At 38.4% G+C, this 19,733-nt stretch overlaps 1 protein-coding gene across 4 annotated transcripts in view; it reads left to right on the plus strand.

The window, feature by feature from the left end:
- The window catches only part of ATM (Serine/Threonine-kinase ATM-like protein), a 177,266-nt gene that overhangs the window by 85,077 nt on the left and 72,456 nt on the right, over positions 1-19,733 (plus strand). For all 4 annotated transcript variants that reach the window (XR_016112830.1, XM_088984113.1, XM_088984112.1 and 1 more), the window contains 4 exons: positions 6,912-6,983; positions 7,075-7,144; positions 15,601-15,718; positions 15,848-15,971. Coding sequence is in view for 3 of the 4 variants with exons in the window: in XM_088984113.1 (XP_088840239.1) it covers positions 6,912-6,983; positions 7,075-7,144; positions 15,601-15,718; positions 15,848-15,971 (384 nt within the window). In the remaining variant the exon portion in view is untranslated. The remainder of the gene's footprint in view (positions 1-6,911; positions 6,984-7,074; positions 7,145-15,600; positions 15,719-15,847; positions 15,972-19,733) is intronic.

The raw sequence follows: 19,733 nt of genomic DNA on the forward strand, positions 1-19,733 counted from the left end.
CATGGAAGAGAACTCTTGGAATCAAAAAGAATACTCTGAGAGCTATTACATGCCACATTTGCCAAACCATCAGCCACTGCATTTACATCTCTAAGGATGTGAGAGAAAGGACCTGAATCCTGACTTTTGAGTTGCTCAGCCACTGCATTGACCTGAATCCTGAGAGAGAGTGCTCTTTTTCTCTCTGGCCAAACTCTTGATTTCTCTCCTCTCTTTTTTCTCTTCTTCTCCTTCTCTCATTCTTTCTTACTTCAGAACTAAAACTGAAATCAAACTATTAACATGGTATTAGAGCACTGGAAACCGGTTTAGAAATTAGTTTTTTTTTTTTTTTTCTCTTTCTACTTCTTCTCCTTGCATCGCCACATCAGATCTGAAATTTTGAGATATCTCATCAACCAATTGGAGGTTCAATAAGAGGCCAAAAAGGACTGACCATTTTTCCTTCTAGGAGGTAATCATGCTTTCAGTTGTTGTGGTGTTCCGTTTCAGTGGTTTGCTAGAAACCCTCTACTCGATGACTCAAAGAGGGTTGGTTCGTGGACAGGTGCAAACAGAATTCTATAGTCGGCTGATAGCATGGTGTTTCTCCCACTTTCGGATTGGATTTCAATTCTGTGGTAGTGCTGATTGGTGGGTATGTGTAGTGACTATTTTTCCTTTCTATTTATGTCTGAATGTGTGTGACAGCAATAGGGTTTTGGTGCTGAGCTCTATGACAGTAAGTGTTTCATCAACAGTTAATTAATTGTGGTGTGGTGTGTCGTGTTGTGAGTGCTGAATAGTGAAGGGTAATCTTGGTGATTATTATTATTATTATTATTATCACTTTTTACAATGACAACAATTGGAGAGGGTAGTGATCATAAAACTGGTGTTATGATTTCCCCCGATTACCTAAATGTATAGATGACATCCATCAAATTAAATGATGAGAATTATGTGCCATGGGCTAGGTTGGTGGAAGTGTTTCCAAGAGCCAAGAAGAAGGTAAAACATGTGAAGGAGGAGAAACCCTCATTTGAATCTCATGGATATAGTGAGTGGGAATAATAAGATGCATAGATTATGACTTGGTTGTGGAATAGCATGGAACTCAAAATTCGTGTGAATTTTATGTTCTTGGATACAACCAAGGAGATTTGGGAGCATGCTAAGAAATTTTATTCTGGCCAAGATAACACTACCAAGGTATACCAACTTTATTAGGAGTACTTTAATCTGAAGCTGGGAAATAAGAGCCTAGAGGAGTATTATGCTAGCATGAGAAAGCTTTGTAATGAGCTTAATGTGTATCACCCCTTGATTTTAGATGTTAAAATTCAGCAACGACAATGGGAAGAACATGATGTGACATGGTTTTTGGTGGGATTGAAATTTGAATATGAGAACTTGTTAGGGCACAAATACTAGGTGGATCTGCTCTTCCCTCTCTTGATGAGGTGTTTTCTTGACGTTGGAGAATTTCTATTGAACGTTCAGAGAACTCTACCATCTCTGACAGTTCTGCTTTTGTGGTGGCAAGAGGGGGAGGTCATGGGTATAGAGGTGGTGGAGGTGGACGTGGACTTCTAGGGAACCAAGGTGGTCCTATGTTTAACCATATTGGTGGACAAGGTGGAGGTCGTGGTAGAGGATGGAGTAATGGTCTTAGGATGTGCACGTATTGTGGGTTAGAGGGACAAACTATCAACTTTTGTTATGACTTGCATGGCCACCCAATATTTGGGCCAATCATGCTGTAACTAGTGGTGGTGGTGTTGTTAGTGAGAACCAATAGATTGATCAAACACCTTCCACATCTACAGGTGTTTCTAGGAAGGAAATGGTGAGTGTCTCGCATGATGAGTATGGGAAATTTCTTTAGACTTCCTCTTAGCAGAACACAACTACCCTTGCTCACTTAGGTATGGCTTTCTTGGCATCCAAACCTTTATATTGGATTATTGATTTTGGAGCCTCTGGTCATATGATTAGGGCTCTATGTATGCTTTCTTCTCTCTCCCAGTTTTCCACATCCCCAATAGTTACATTAGCTAATGGGTTTAGCTCTCCTATTTGTGGTGTTGGTGATGTTGACCTCATATCTTTATCTTTATCATCTGTTTTAAATGTATCCACATTTGCATTTGACCTCATGTCTGTTAGTAGATTGACTAAATCTCCTAATTGCTCTTCACCTTTTACCCCCCTTCTTGTGTGTTTTAGGATCTCAAGACGGGGATGAAAATTGGTGGACATGAAGCTAGTAGGTTGTATTATCTTGATGGCGGTGGTCCAAAAGTAGCACTTAAGTCTTCACTCACTCCTCTCTAGTGGCACTGCAGACTTGATCATCCGTCCCTGAAGGATGGGTCCATTGAAAAGTACAAGGCCCGACTTGTGGCAAAGGGGTTTACTCAAAAAGAAGGGATCGACTACAAAGAAACCTTTGCTCCAGTAGCGAAGCTCAACAAAATTCAGGTTTTACTGTCATTAGTAGCAAATTTTTCATGGGAACTCCATCAGCTAGATGTGAAGAATGCCTTCCTAAATGGTGATCTTCATGAAGAGGTATTTATGAACCCTCCACCAGGCTACGACTTTGATAGAAAGGTGTGTAAACTAAGGAAAGCATTATATGGCCTAAAGCAGTCTCCTCGTGCATGGTTTGAGAGGGTTTGTGGGGCAATGAAGAAAGTGGGGTACACTCGGAGTGGTGTAGACCATACCTTGTTCATAAGGAGACAAGATAGCAAACTTACAACACTCATTGTTTATGTGGATGATATGGTGATTACTGGGAACGACTTAGAAGAGATCAAAAGACTAAAGGAGTTTTTAGCTTCTGAATTTGAGATTAAAGACTTCGGCCATTTGAGATATTTTTTTGGGATTGAAGTTGCTAGGTCAAGATAGGGGATCTATATATGTCAGCGGAAATATGTACTTGACCTCCTAGAGGAGACAAGCATGATAGGGGTGTAGAATAGTAGATACTCCAATAGAATAGAACCATGGTCTACAGGAATCAGTAGGGGAGGACTACTATGATAAAGAGAGATACCAAAAATTGGTAGGGAAGCTGATATTATCTATCTCACCCGACCAGATATTGCTTATGCTGTGCATGTTATCAGTCAGTTCATGCACTCTCCAAAGATCCCTCATATGAGAGCAGTTGAAAGGATTCTTAGGTACTTGAAGACTTGCCCAGGAAAGGGAATTCTGTTCAGAAAACACAATAAAATTGAAATTGAAGCTTATACTGATGTAGATTGGGCCGATTTTGTTGGGGACAGAAAATCAACTTTAGGATATTGTACATTTGTTGGAGGGAACCTGGTTACATGGCGGAGTGAGAAGCAGAATGTGGTTGCTAGATCAAGTGTAGAGGCTGAATATCGAGCTATGGCTCATGGTGTTGTTGAACTTCTGTGGCTTAGGACCCTTCTTGGTGAGCTTGGCATAAAAGCTGGGGGTGCTAAGGCTGTACTGTGACAACGAGGCTGCCATCAACATTGCAAATAACCCAGTGCAACATGACAGGACAAAGCATATTGAGATTGATCGACATTTTGTTAGAGAGAGAATAGTCTCGGGAGAACTCTGCATTCCTTATACTCCATCTGAGATGCAGATTGCGGATGTGCTGACTAAAGGATTGGCTGCAACAAAATTCTTGGACCTTCTTGGCAAGCTAAACATGATTGACATCCATGCTTAACTTGAGGGGGAGTGTTAAGTTGGCTGATTTTATGTATTGTTGGTTCGACTGATATGTGTAGATGTTAGTTAGTATTGGGCTTTAAGCTGTTAGGTACTGGGTCTTTGTTATTGGGCCTAAGTCTGTTTAGTGTTTTAGGCAGCCTGGGTGTCCCATCACTAATCAGGGGCATTCCAGACATTTCATGTAACACTGCATTGTACTCTACTTTAAATAATAGTACTTTCGACTAGGTTACTTAGTTCGACATTCTCAACACTTGTTTGTCTTCTCCTCTCTTTTACTTCTTCAGCTACAACCTTCCAGCAAACACTTAGGAAGGCAATCTACAGGCTGAAACAATCTCAACATGCGTGGTTTGGCAAGTTTAGTGAAGTAGTAAAGGACTTTGGTATGAAAAAGTGCCAGGTAGATCATTATGTGTTCCACTATGAGTCGAAGGCTGGAAAGATCTTCTTAGTGGTGTATGTAGATGACATTGTCATAACTGGTAGTGATAGTAAGGGGATTGGCAGGTTGAAGACTTTTCTGCATGATCAATTCCAAAGAAAAGACTTGGGTAAGCTGAAATATCTTTTGGGAATAGAAGTTGTAAAATCAAGACATGGCATTAACCTGTGCCAAAGAAAGTATGCCCTTGATTTGATAGAGGAGACAAGATTGTTAGGTGCCAAACTAGCTGAAACACCTATTGAACCAAATGTCAAGTTATGTTTTGATATTGGTGAAGAGTTTGAAGATCCTAGGAGGTGTAAAAGGTTGGTGGGTAAGTTAAACCATTTGACTATTACTTGGCTAGATTTATCATTTGCAACGAGTGTGGTGAGTCGGTTTATGCAACATCCTCGGTTACACACTGGGATGTAGTTCTAAGGATTGTCAGATACTTAAAGGGAGCTCTAGGCCGTGGATTGTTATACAAGAATGGAGGAACTCTTGTGATAGAGGGGAGCACAGATGTTGATTTGACTGGATCTGTTTCTGGCAGGAGATCCACTACAGGATATTGTACCTTCCTTGGAGGACATCTAGTGACTTGGAAGAGCAAAAAACAAACTGTAGTAGCAAGAAGCAGTGTTGGAGCTGAATACAGGGTCATGACGCATACATGTGAACTAGTGTGGCTGAAAAATCTTTTATAGGAGATGGGGTTCTCAATTGCAATGCTTATGAAGTTGTACTAAGATAATCAAGCCGCAATCCACATTTATTCTAACCAAGCTGCAGTCCATATGTGAGTTCAGGAAACTAGCGGGCAGACTTGTTTACAAAAGGGTTGAGTCGGGGGAGAGTGGATTACATATGTAACAAGCTAGGATTAACTTATATATACTCTCTAGCTTGAGGGGGAGTGTTAGAGTCGACATCATAAGGGTAGTTTAGTCTTTTGTCATTTAATTAAAGGTTAGATGTCTATTTTGTCTGTGTTTAAGTTGTGTGTCCCATACTTAATGAGGGACATAATTTTCTTTTGTATTCTATTGCACAAACTATAAATAAAAAGTGGGTTGGCTGAGAGAGAGTGCTCTTTTTCTCTCTAGCCGAACTCTATTTTTCTCTCCTCTCTTTTCTCTCTTCTTCTCCTTGTCTCTTCTTTCTTACTTCAGAACTAACGCCGAGCCATTGTTAATCAAATTATTAACACTCTCTATAATGATATGTTAGAGGCCCAAAGATTTAGCATGAAAAATAAATTGCCTATGGTCAACTCTGAAAATACCTCCACCACCTGAATCTCCGGGATTGCCTCTTGAAACTCGATTTACATTGACTTTTACCCAACCACTTTTAGGACAGTTCCAAAGAACTAGGCAGGCTCTCTTGGACATCAAGACAAGGGGCATATGCATACTAAATTATACTACTTATTTTCATTAGTCATCATTGAAATCGAAGTATTATAGTTTCCATATTTTTTCTGTTAGGACTTTTGAATGATTCTAATAACAAAATAGTAGATACTTTTTTGATTTACATGAGCAATAGGTTTGTCTTTGATACTTTGATTCTGGGTTTGTGTCATGGTTCACAATTTTGATATCAATGGACATTTTGCCATCAGAGATTGGGAAACTTTGGGGATCTTCGGTTATGCTTGCTAAGGTATTTGAAAAATCTAAAGAAACCAGGGGAGTTTACTAAAAGTGTAATTTGTTAATAAAACTTCATTGATTGTTGGCTATGATGCCCAGATATGGGTATGGGAATAGGAGTTACAACTCTCCATTTCTTATATCTTGGACATGGATATAGGTACAGGTATCCCATCTAATATGCTTATATAATGCTTTCATATCTAGATTTTTAAGCTAAATGTCATTTCTCAAGACTTACATCTTGCCAAATTTAATTAAATTTCTAACATGTGCCGATATGTTATAGAAATAGAATACATCCTTAAGTATACAATATTTTCTCTGACAATACAATACTAGTATGCTTGGCATGCATAGGTATCTGGGTATCCTAGATTTTTAGTTGTGTAATTGCTCATGTAGGATTTAGAAAGCAATAGGAAACAATTGTGCATATAAAATAAGGGAAGATTAAGTGACTTGTATAAGTATCTCTATTTGTCTTCCTTTTAGTCTTTTTGCCAATTTTCTTTTCTATACATATTTCATTCAAAATTTTGACTGCTATTTCTTCTTGTTCTTATGTGTTTTGATCAGATTGGGTATCTTTTTTTGTAATTATTTTGTTTTGTTCTTTCTTTTTTTTTTCTTTTTTTTGAGGTTGACTGGTTTAGTAAGTAAAGCATGTTTAGAATAGTTAGCCAATCATTTAACCATAGTATCCTTATCTGCGCTTTGAGGAAAAGTTTTTCAAAAAAAATTGATGATTTTAGCAAAATATAAAAAATTTTTGATGATATCCTAAAATTTTAAATCTTAGATGTATGATTTTTTAATAAGTAATCTTAGATGTATAATTTATCAATGAACTTTAAAGTATCACAAGTATGTTGGTAATGTGTCAGAACCATGTAATAGAAAAAATATTGTTGGCTTATTTTGCATTGCCCCTTAGTGAAATAGGGAGATTTCACCAATAATCGCAGAGTTGCAAACCATTGTTCGCACACATTTTCAATTATTTTGTATTGGAAGGAAAAGAAAGAAAGAGTGAAAGAAGAAAATGCTGTTTTTGATGCTTCTATTTTTAGTATTTCTAAAACTACTAATAAATAACTTGTTTCAAGCAGGGAATACTATCAACTGAAAGGGGTCAGAGAATTTTACTATTTTTTGATTCTTATGATAGGTCTCTTATTGCGGTAAAGATATAAACCTTTTCTGCTTTTCTTTAGTGTTATTTACACTATTTTCTTTTGCAATATGTTATGCATCGTCCTTTGTTTTCTGCAGGTTCACTCAAAGAGTGTTAACATGAAATTGGTTGAAAAGCTTCTATTAAGCTCAGAAAGAAAATATGCTTGTAAGTTTGTGCTCATGCTAATTACTCTAATTTTGCCTCTTTTACTTTAAAAGGAACAAAATAGTAAGTTAGTACTAGTTGACACACTTCTATTTTTTATGGATATCATCAACAAAAGATTTATCAAAAAAAAAAAAAGATATCATCAACAAAAGATGCATACTGTATTTGTGAAAAGGAATTTGTTGTTGAACAGTAAGTTTTTTATAGGAGAGACTAAGAGGACACAAGAAGAAAGCAAAGAGAGGATAATGCTTAACTAATGGAGATTATCTGGAGGTGCACAAGGGCAGCTATATTTTGGGCTATTTGGGAAGAATGGAACCCAAGAATCTTTTTGGAAAAGGAGAGAAGCAAAGAAGCTATTATAGAGACTATTATAGTCAGAGTATCCCTTTGGCTGACATCCTTGGAAAATTTTCTTTGGTTTCATTAGGTGACATCTTTATTATTTGGAAGGAAGTGGCCGATTCTGTTTTAAATAAGGAAGTCATCAATCCTACTTGGTCTTCCCTGAGCAACCAGCGTAGCCTTGTACCTGTCTAGACTACTATCAGACTTCAATTTAATTGAATACACCCACCGACTTCCTATAACTGAGGCATCAGGAGGAGGATGAATTAACTCCCAAATGACATTCTCCAGAAGAGTAGCTATTTCAGCATCCATGGCATCTCTCTAATGAGTGTGAACTATGGGTTGCAAGTAAGACTTTGGAATATCTTTAGTGGACAACACAACAGAAAAAGAACCATAGTCTGTGGGAAAACCATAGCGGTCAGGTGGTCTAGAGACATTGGTGGAATGACATATGGTAGGAACATCGGTATAAATAGGAGGGGATGGTTTACTTACAAGAGTAGGAATAGATGTGGCACCATGCTCCGTGGGAAAGGTTGAGAGCATAGGGGTTGGAGCTGCTAATCGCTTCCTGAAATAAGTTTGGTGCAACAACTGAGAAAGAGATGGTGCTTCTGATGTACCTACAAGCTTAAATTGTTGTAGGATAGATATTGAAGGAGTAGAAAATTTTGTGATATGTTGAAAAAAAGAGAGATTTTCAAGAAAGATCACATTCCAAGAGATTCTAGTCTGATGAAATTTCAGATCATAACATATGAAACCTTTATGGTCCGGACCATATCCTAGAAAGGCACATAAAACAGACTGAGCAGATAACTCAGTATATTCATGTGGAGGAAGATGAACAAGACAGATACAGCTAAACACATGAAGCATAGATAAGTTGGGAGGATTATGGCCCACGAACAAGCAAATAGTTCTATTGTGAGTACATATCAGGATCGTTCCTCTGGTTCAGATCCCAAGGAAGAGTTTATAATACCTTCCATGATCATTTGGAAATTTATGGTAAGGCATTGCAGCAGATGGATTATGGCCCTAGCCCCTCAACCTCCTTTGCCTCTACATCAAGTTAACTTTGTTTCTAGTCTTAGGAATCACCTTGGAAGTTAACTTTGTTTCAATCCTATAAACTTCTTTCTAGAAGAGAAAAGTTGGGACTAGCTGCTGGTTCATTCTCTTCCATAGCTGGTCAAGGATCAATGTCGTTTGGCTTTTCTCTGTCAAATGTGTTTCATGTTCCTAATTTACCTATTAACTTTTTGTCACTCAGTAGTATCAGCCACTCTTTAAACAGTTCAGCAACCTTTCTTCCGCATTCTTGTGTGTTTCAGGATCTGACTTCTGGGAAGACGATTGGTCGAGGGAACTTAGTGGGTGGCCTTTTTTTGTTGGAGAATAAACCTGGTTTTGTAGCTATAGTTAAATTAATTTGTGACATTATCACCTTGGTTATATGTCCTTTAAGTCATTAAAATGTTTGTTTCTAGAATTCTTTAAGTTAGTGTCATTAATTGAACTATAGTGTTATACATGTCAACTAAGTAAACATTCTAGAAGGATTTTTCCTTTGAGAAATAAAAGATCATATTTTCCTTTCCATATTGTTTACGCTAATGTGTGGGGCCCTATTACTCTACCTTCTAAGAGTGGCTACAAATATTTTATCATGTCCATTGATGATCATTCCCATTACACATGGGTTTGCTTGATGCATTCCAAAGATGAAGTGCATAAACTTCTGAAAGATTTCCAATGTATGGTATTTACCCAATTTTGTGTGAATTTTTGGCTTCATGTGGATCCCCTCACCAAAGATCATGTGTGAAGACTCCTAAAAAATTGGCATTGCTGACAAAAAAATCACCATTTCCTTGTAATCCAACCTCTTGGTGGTTGGATTATAAGGCCCCATGTCACCCACTTGTAGTAAGCTTGATCCCATGGCTACTCCTTGTGTTTTCCTGGGTTACCCTTCATCTACCATCGCTAGGGCCAATAGAGTTCATAAGCCATGGTGTAGCATGAAGCCATGCCACAAATACTATCAAAATCTCAGAATATAGATCCCCTTCAACCAGGTACCCTTATTCCTATCTTCGAATATAATGAGTTGAAGGTGTGCAAGTTTAAAAAGTCAGTATATGGACTCAAATAGTTGTCAAGGGCATGGTTTAGTAGGTTTCATTTAGTTGTATAGCAGATGGAGTTCAAGCAGTGTCTATTAGACCACACACCTTTCATGAAGAGTGGGCAAGGAAAGATTGTTGTCTTGATAGTCTATGTTGATGTCATAGTGATAATTGGGTCCCTACTAATTTGAAGTACAAGATCTGAGTCCCATACATCGATTTCTTGGAAGTGAAGTTGCCCGCTCTTAAGAAGGGATCTCCATTTTCAAAAGGAAATATATCCTAGATCTTTTGGAGGATACAAGTAAGTTGGGATGTAGCCTACTGGCACTCCTATTGGTTCAAATCACAGGTTGGGTGATTTTAGTGGTGAACTCGTAAAAGCTGTAAAGCAATATCAGAGACTTGTGGGAAGACTCCTTAACTTATCACGTGCTCCTAAGGTTGTTCATCTGGAGGCTGCAGAGAGGGTTCTTAGATAGCTTAAGAAGTATCTTGGAACTTGGTTATTCAAGAATAATGGTCACCTAAAGGTTGAAGTTTACATAGATGTTGACTAGGCTGGGTAAGTTGAAGACGAAAAGTCTACCAGTGGGTATTGCACCTTTGTAGGAGGAAACTTGGTCACATGTGAGTAAGAAGCAGGGTGTTGTGACTAGATCCAGTGCAGAGGCTGAGTACAAGACTATGTCTCATGGAGATTAAGAATTCTTGTGGATAAAAAACATGTTGGGTGAGTTGGGGTTTGGTATGAGAAGAAAAACAACCTTTTGAAAAGAAAGGACTGTTTAAAATATTGCAGAAAATCAAAAGAAAGTAGTAGAAATCTGGTTTCAAGAAGAGAGAAGAAGAAGAAGGTGGCGGCAACTAGGGTTCAGAGAGAGATTTTTGAACATAATCTTCTCTCTTACACCCCTAATTCCATTTCATTAAGTTAAACTTTAATAATTTACAGAGAGGCCTCTAGTTGGGTAGAAAATTAAAAAACATAACACAAGAAAGATTAAAGCCTAGATTAAGGCCAATTATAGCAAATAACATAAAAAATAAAGAAGGATAAACAGCCGATGGGCCATTTGGCCCATCTTCTCTACACTCCTTCAAGCTGAGCATAGATGTTAATCATGCCAAGCTTGCCAATATCATGCTGAAGTTTAGCCTTGGGAATGCCCTTGGTGAGGAAATCAGCTTACTGTCCTTTAGAAGTGATGAAAGGTAGACACACTTCTCCATAAGCTACTCTTTCTCGAATGAAGTGTCTGCCAACTTCAATATGTTTAGTTCTGTCATGTTGCGCTGGATTGTGAGTAATGTTGATAGCAGCCTGATTATCACAGTATAATATCATTGGCTTGTCATGCTCAATACCCAGTTCCTCCATCGAGGATCTAAGCCACAATAGTTCAGAAACTCCATGAGCCATGGCTTTGTATTCAACTTCGGCTGAAGATTGGGCAACAACTGATTGTTTCTTGCTTCTACAAGAGACAATATTACCTGCCACCAAGCTATAGTACCCAGAGGTAGATCTTCTGTCATCAATGTTTCCGGCTCAATCAACATCTGTGTAGGCTTCAAGTTTCATATCGCCATGCTTAGCAAATCGAATTCCCTTTCCAGGGGAACCCTTCAAATAACACATAATCCGCTCTGTTGCTGCCATGTGAGTATCCCTGCGAGCATGCATGAATTGACTAATGCAACTGACAACATATGCAATGTCTGGCCGAGTCATGCATAGATAGAGAAGTTTTCCAAGTAGCCTCTGGAAGACTTCCTTATCTTTCAAAAATATTCCATCTAAAGCAGAGGGTTTATGACTCATATCAATAGGATTAGCAACTGGTTTAGCACCCATCTTCTTTGTTTCAGAGAGCAAATCAAGTACATACTTTCTCTGAGAGATAAGCAACCCATCCTTGGATCTAGCAACTTCTATGCCAAGAAAGTATCTCAATTCCCCCAGATCTTTGATCTCAAACTCTGTATGAAGGAAAGATTTGAGATCATTAATCCCTAATACATCATTACTAGTCACAACAATATCATCAACATATACAATCTGGTAAATGACCAAGGATCATTTCCTCTTCACAAAGAGGGTATGATCAGACTGTGTCTGTAAATGGCCAAAGCTAACAAGGGCAGCCCTAAACCTTTCAAACCGTGCTCTAAGGGACTGTTTATGTCCATAAAGAGATTTCTTTAGCCTGTAGACCTTCCCTTTCATATCTGTTTCATACATCCCTGGAGGAAGAGACATATAGACCTCCTCATGTAACTCTCCATTCAGAAATGCATTCTTTACATCTAGTTGATAAAATGGCCAGTTTGAGTGTGCAGCAAGAGATAGCAGAATTCTCAAAGAAGTCATCTTGGCAACAGGAGCAAAGGTCTCCAGATAATCAATCCCTTGTCCGTGTATAACCTTTTGCAACCAGCCTAGCCTTGTATCTTTCAATGGTGCCATTAGCATGATATTTGATAGTAAAGACCCAAACGAAAATGACATAACATGACTCGACTGATAGACTTTGTAGATGTAGATCCAAAAGCAGCTTTTGCGGCTTGTTCATGGCACTCTGCAGGAGTATCTAGCAGGTATATTCCATTCGCCTCACGGCCACTCTCAATCACCTTCTGAGACTCCAAATCCTGAAAAACACAATGGGAAGGGAAGAAGGTTACACAACAGTTTAATGACTTAGTTAGGCTACTTACAGATAACAGGTTTGTATTTAGTCTAGGTACATGAAGAGCAGAAGGAAGAACCAAGGAGTCTGTAGCCTTGATGGTTCCCTTGCCGGAGATAGCGGCCATCGACTAGGGTGATTTTGTCACGTCCAGGAAGTAAATCATATGAAACAAAGTAGAAAAGCTGGTCATATGATCAGAAGCACCAGAATCAATAATCCAAGGGATCCTACGATTACCTGAAATAGTTGCATGATTGGCAGAAGCCCGTATACCTGAATAAGCAAATGTAGAAGATGTTGAATTTCTTGGAGGGTTGGAAGAAGAGGCCACACCCTCTAGGTGACTGATCATCCTCCCAAACATCTCATATTCTGCCTTCATAGCTGCTAACTTCTCTCTAGCAGTCATCTCTTCAGTTTGGTATCTGTCATTATCTGGACCAGCAGCAATATTGGCACTCCCTGCCTTCATATTATCTGACTTCTTTTGAGATCGAAGAGGAAGAAGCTCAGGGTGCAATTTCCATCACTTGTCTTTAGTGTTTTTTGGCTTCTTACAATACTCACAAATAATTTCTTTCTTCCCTGAGCTACTTGGAGTCCCTGCAACTCCCTTGGGTTTCACTCCCATATTAGCAAAGTGATCATTTAGGCCAGTTCCTTGGACATGGACAAAGATATACTATCCTTGGATAAAATATTTTGCTTTGTGATGTCATACTCTGGATTCAGCCTTGTCAAAAACTCAAACACACTGTTTCTCTCAACAAGTTTCCTGTCAGCATTATTAGTGGTGTCCCAGGCTACAACTTCTATCAAATCAATTTCTTGCCATAAAGGCTTCAACATTGAGAAATACACAGCTATTAGTTTCACCCGCTGTCTCAAATTCTTCACATCACTTCTCAACTTGTAAACCCTGGCCACATTTAATTTCTGGGAATAGGTTTCAGCAATACTATCCCAAATTTCCTTTGCTGAATTCATCCACAAATATTGCTCACTAATCTGCGGTTGCATTGATTTTACAAGCCATCCAATAACAGTATAATTTTCTTGCATCCATTTTTCATATGATGGATCATCTTCCGAAGGAGCCTTCTTGCTCCCGGAGATAAAACCCCATTTGCCTCTACTGCAGATATGAATTTACCAATTGTGACCAAGCCAGATAATTAGTTCCATCCAGCTTGACTATGGTCACAGCCAGTAGGGAGTTTACAGAGGCTCCCGGAACCTGTCCGGATTCAGCAACATGCTTGTTTTCAACTTCTGAAGGGTTCTTCTTCTTAAATACTTCGAAAATAACTTCTAACAACTTCGAATAACAACAAATGAAGACAGAACAAAAACTGTGTTGTGAGCCAACCTCTATGCAGCCGTACTAGCTACCTGCGTCACACCTGGAAGCTGGGAGAAACAGAGAAATCTCAGCCTCTCTTTGTAGACTTCACAGAACACCAATCTACTTGATTCGATCTTCAAGATGAAGGATGAGAAGACCTTCAGTCACTAAGAGCCCAGGTCAAACTTCCTATGGGGCCCGCAACCAGATTTCTCTAGAAAATTAGTGTTTCGGGCAACACACTTGAATCTGTCAGGAGGACGACAAAACCAGTCCCCTTCTCTCCAGAAACCACTAACAACTGGGCTGAAATAGGTTTCTTTAACTATTCATACGATTTAATTCTCCATACACACTGTGTATGGGAAAAAAGAGGTGAAAAGAGGGAAAAGACGAGCCTGCTTTGATACTAAGAAGAAAAACAGCCTTTTGAAAAGAAATGACTGTTTAAAATATTGCAGAAATTCAAAAGAAAGTAGAAGAAATCAGGTTTCAAGAAGAGAGAAGAAGAAGAAGAAGAAGGTGGCAGCAACTAGGGTTCGGAGAGAGATTTTCGAACATAATCTTCTCTCTTACACCCCTAATTCCATTTCATTAAGTTAAACTTTAATAATTTATAGAGAGCCGCCTAGTTGGGAAGAAAATTACAAAACATAACACAAGAAAGAATAAAGCCTAGATTAAGGCCCATTACAGCAAATAACATAAAAAATAAGGAAGGATAAACAGCCTATGGGCCACTTGGCCCATCTTCTCTACAGTATGGATGGTCCTATGTCACTTTACTGTGACAACAAAGCTGCCATTAGTATTGTGGTGCCAATCTGATGTTTTTTTTTTTTTGATAATTGTGGTGCCAATCTGATGTTCCATGATAGAATAAAGCACATAGAAGTAGATAAACACTTTATTTGGGAAAAGCATGAAAGTGGAGCAACTTGCAAATGTGTTTACAAAGGGACTTCATAACTTACAACACGATTATCTTTGTGACAAGTTGGGCATGATAGACATCTATGCTCCAACTTGAGGGGAAGTGTTGTATTTCTTACTTTATGTGCTGCAAGGGCACTAGTGTCTTTTTACCTTTACTGTAAAGCCACTACATATAAATGTAAGAGTTGGAGCCACCAGGCTACCTTTTTGGGCTCTAGATCAATTCTTCTCTTCCCTTCTCTTCTCTCCTACTTCTCCCTCCTTTCTTCCTCCATTCTTTTGTTTTCCTTGATGATAATATATACATATATTATATTATTTATCTATATGATGGCGTGCCATGGGTTGACCTTGCATATTTGTCCATAGGTAAAATTGGAATAATTGTTGGAGACTCAAATGATGGATAGACAAGCATGATAACTTATATGTTATTTTTTGGATAATTAAAAGAAATTTTATTAACAGAAAACAGCAGAGAGTACAATAGGAAAGAGGGAGGGGTAAAATCTCATAACCCTCCCCAAGATTCATATTCATGTTACAACATTGCCCAAAAAAGACTCTCTTCCCACCCCTTGCTTGGCAAGTGAGTCTGCAAATGAATTTACACTTCTGTTAATCTACCGAAACTTGGTTTCCATGTCCTGGATCAACTGCTTAAATTTCTTTTTCTCATTTAAGAACTTCAAAAACCCAATCTCTTCCCTCTGCAGCCGGACAATGACGAACATTGAATCACTTTCCACTATCAGTTTTCTGATATTCATCTGTTGTGCTCTTTTTACCCCTTCCAGACTGCTGAGATTTCAGCTCTTAATGAATCCCCACTACCTGTGAAGATCAACTGATTTATTGAGTAATTGGTGTAAATAAGGAATTGATTCTTCATGTTTGTTTTTTGTTTTGCCTTTTGTTTTAATTTATATTGAGATGGTAACATGGTAAATAATTACGCATTATTTCATTCAACATTATTTACAGCTGAAGCAATTTCATTGGAAGACTCTTCAATTTGGAATACACATGGAAAAACCTATGAGATGTGGATTTGCCCCCTCGTTTACTCACTTATTGGTTATAGCAATGACATGATTTTAAGGTATCCTATTTGTAATCCCGTACAACTATTTTATACAACTTTCAGGTTTTTTTACTTGCATTCAATTTAGCATCAATGCTCAATTGTTGATTGCCAGGCTGATTCAGTAGGTTTACATGCCTTTTTCAGGCTTTGTCAAGATATAGTGCTTTTAAAGGCTGAAGTTGCTGAGCTTCTATTACCGAACATCTTTGCCAATCTAGCAGGCCGGAAGGATTTAAACATTGATCTTTGCAAATTAATCTCTCCAAAGGTTTTAACATCGATTGGTTTCTGATTGTTCTTTTTGTTCTTAGTTTGCATGGTGCTTCATTATGTTCTGCATACTGTTTTATTTGCTTCCTCTTATGTTTAAGTGCTTTATATCTAAACTTATGTGCTAAATGAATTTATTATGTTGTGCTTTGTGACATGTTTTGCAGTCACTCTATGTATATGTGGTTTGAAGAACACCCCCTAGTATGTTTTGCCCCAATGTTTCCTCATTTTGCCTGTCTTCCATTTATTGCATTTACCCTTATTTTGCAATTTTTGATCTCATGCAGGCTAAGGTTTTATTTATGCATTAGAGAACAATATTCCTATGTTAGTTATAAACTGAATCACCAGAGTTAATTAAAAACCTGACCTGGTTTAGGTCATGTTGAGGTCAACCCTAACCTAACATGAATTTTTGAACCTGGGTTAGGTCAGGTTCAGGTTGGTGCTTTGGGAATACAATGCTCATATAACACTAGAAAATTTTTCCTTCAAACTTAAAATTGTTGATGCATATATATATATATATATATGTATATACATTAATGGATGCATTATTGCATCCATGCATGCATGCATGCATACATACATACGTACATATATACATATTTATATATAAAAATATGAAGACATGGCCGGTTTGGGTTGCGTCAGGTTGGCCAAGGCTTCAACTGTAACCCAACCTGAAGTTAAGTTGGGTTCATTTTTGTCAATGCTAACCCAAACCTCAATCCAAACCGACCCATCTTGCCTTTTTCAGGTTGGGTTTGGCCTAACCTTCCAATGATTCTCTTTATAGTATTAAGTAGAATATGAGATAAACTAACTACTCTGCAAGAAGAACATAATGGAGAAAAGTGGTACCTAATAGTAGAAGATCATATAGATAGTGCTGCCATGGATTGTTCAGGATCACTTGTTTTGTGGCAGTCTTACACTCATTTTGAAGGTCTCCTACTTCCTTCTACCCAACAAAGTACTGTTTCTACCTTTTATGCAGTATCTAACATTTCGGTCCTCATAAAGGGACTTAACATCTTCTTGCATGTTGATTCATATTTGCATTTTTCCTTCACAATTTTACAAGCATGTCTGAGCTTATCATGATCTATCCTTGGGAGAGAAACTTCTACGTAAACTAGAATGCTTCAATACAATTTGGCAAAAAGGGACAATGTAGCCATTAATACCATCAACAAATTTAAAAGCCGTTGGGGTTATGAAATTAGGCCAAGGGGAACTATATTCCACAACGTTAAAAATCCATTAACTTTAGTCAAACCTGTGGTTGGACTTTTATTTGTTTGAACCACTTAACTCTTTTCCATTAATTTATTTATGGCAGTGTACTGATATGACAGGGGGAGAGGGTGGGCCACTGGGCCTTGGCGCAATTGTTGGTTTGCTCCATTGGGACCTGGGTGACCAGTGTTCAAATCATGGAAACAGTTTCTCTGTATGTGCAGGGGTAAAGCTGCGTACATCTATACCTCCCCAGATCCTGCATTGGTGGAAGCCTCGTGCACTGGGCTTTCCTTTTTTACATATGTCCCTCCCCAGACCAGAAACAGAGGCTTTTTCAGGTTGATTCCTATTCAGCTTTTAAATCATTGCTTGGAGAGAGGGGCAGAGCCACATTTTTATGGTAAAAGTTCCCCCATTAGGAAGCTATATGGAGTACTGGAAGATTGATCAACTGGTTAATGATTTCTATGTATTTTGAAGAGCTGAATATGATCATTTCATGGGAAACTAGAATGAAATGCTTTCCAATTATTCTTTTGATGTTTTATACTATCTACATGTAAATGGAATTCCATGTTTCAGCTCATTAACTGTTGGAAAACGTGGGGTTACTAGTGCAGATCTATATTTGGTAGTTGTGTAAAAATAGAATTGTATATGTTCCTAGGATTGTGGAAGGATTGATTTAGAAAGTTTTTCTTTCTATTCTTGTACTTTCTATTTTCTTTTCTTTCTATTTTTCTACTTTCTATTTTCTTTTCTTTCCATTTTTTTCTTCTTTCTATTTATTGCAACAACTTACTGTATAAATATGCCAATTGGCAATAGAATGAAATACATCAGTATTCTACCATTCCAAAACATGGTATTAGAGCTCTAGGTTTGTCAACCTTGAGTTTTTTTTTCGGCCTTCATTTCCAGTTTTTTGTGTTTTTTTCTCTTCTGGCCTTTAGTGTTGATCTGTAACCAGAAGTGTTCCTTTATTCTCCTTTATTCCGGCCAGTTCTTCCCTCCTTTATTCTCCTTTCCTGTTGGCCTTATTTTTTCTCCATTAACAATGTCTGACATGACTGCAACAAGTGCTCCCGGCCAAACCGATGAAGGAGCAACAAATTCTCATCCTCACACTGGTGATTTGCAAAATATTCAAACAACATATAGACTGAATGGCCAAAACTACTTGAAGTGGTCACAACTAGTGCGTACCTATTTGAAGGGAAAAGGAAAAATTAGTCACCTTCTTGGAACAAGGCCAAAGTTGGGCGAGCCAAATTTTGATGCTTGGGACGAAGAGGACTCCATGATTATGTCATGGTTGTGGAGTTCAATGACACCCGAGATCAGTGATACTTGTATGTTTCTTCCCTCTGCAAAGGCTATTTGGGATGTTGTTCGACAAACCTATTCCAAAGCCCATGACGCTACTCGTGTCTATGAGGTCAAAGTGAAGACGGTAGCGGCCAAACAAGAGAGAAAAAGTTTTACAGAGTATGCAAATCTGCTGCAAAATTTCTGGCATGAGCTTGATCATTATCGGGTTCTTGAGACAAAGTGCCCTGATGATGCTGTGATCTTGAAGAATTTTATTGAAAGAGATAGGGTGTAGGATTTTATGGTCGGACTGAACGCTGAATTTGATCAGGTCCGAATACAAATTCTTGGCAAAGAAGAAGTGCCTCAATTGAATGAAATCATAGCCCTTGTCAGAGCTGAGGAAAGTCGCTGTGGAATGATGCTTGAGCCCAAAGATCTCGAAGGCTCAGCCATGTTGGCAAGGGGAGGAAGTTACAGTGGTTCAAAGGGTGAGAACAATCACAACTTGGCTTGTGACACAACTACCCGTGACTCTAACGATAGCCTTTGGTGCACCTATTGCAAGAAGCCCAGGCACACAAAAGATCGGTGTTGGAAACTTAATGGGAAACCTTCCACATCTAGCAAGGAATGGGGAAATCGAGGAGTTTCAAAAGGAGTTCAACAGGCCCATAATGTCTCCACAACCCTGCAACAAGAATACTCAAGTCAGGGACCATTTAATGATGGAGAAATTGAAAGGCTAAGGAGCTTCCTGAAATCTTTGAAACCAGGAAGTGGTTCTACCTCTCTTGCTCTCTCAGGTGAGTCTTTATCTCTAGGATTACATGCCTTGGCTAGTGTTTTTCCATGGATTCTTGATTCTGGAGCTACTGACCACATGACACCCCCTTCACTACATTTTCTCACCTATACACCTTTTCCTAGTAATAGAAAAATTTCTGTTGCTGATGGTTCTTTCACCACAGTGGCAGGGATTGGGAATATTCAAATTACTCCATCCCTATTGCTTAAAAATGTGCTTCATGTTCCTAAGTTATCCACTAGCCATATCTCTATACATAAATTCACCTAGGATGTGAATTGCAATGTTGTGTTCTTTCCTTCTTACTGTGTATTTCAGGACTAGGTTTCGAGGAAGAAGATTGGACTTGCTAAGGAAAGAGATAGACTCTACTACCTTGAAGCAACCAACAAA

The sequence above is a fragment of the Nelumbo lutea genome, chromosome 4 (assembly GCF_056320005.1).
Source record: "Nelumbo lutea isolate HS-2025 chromosome 4, American lotus-T2T, whole genome shotgun sequence".
Taxonomy (NCBI): Eukaryota; Viridiplantae; Streptophyta; class Magnoliopsida; order Proteales; family Nelumbonaceae; genus Nelumbo; species Nelumbo lutea.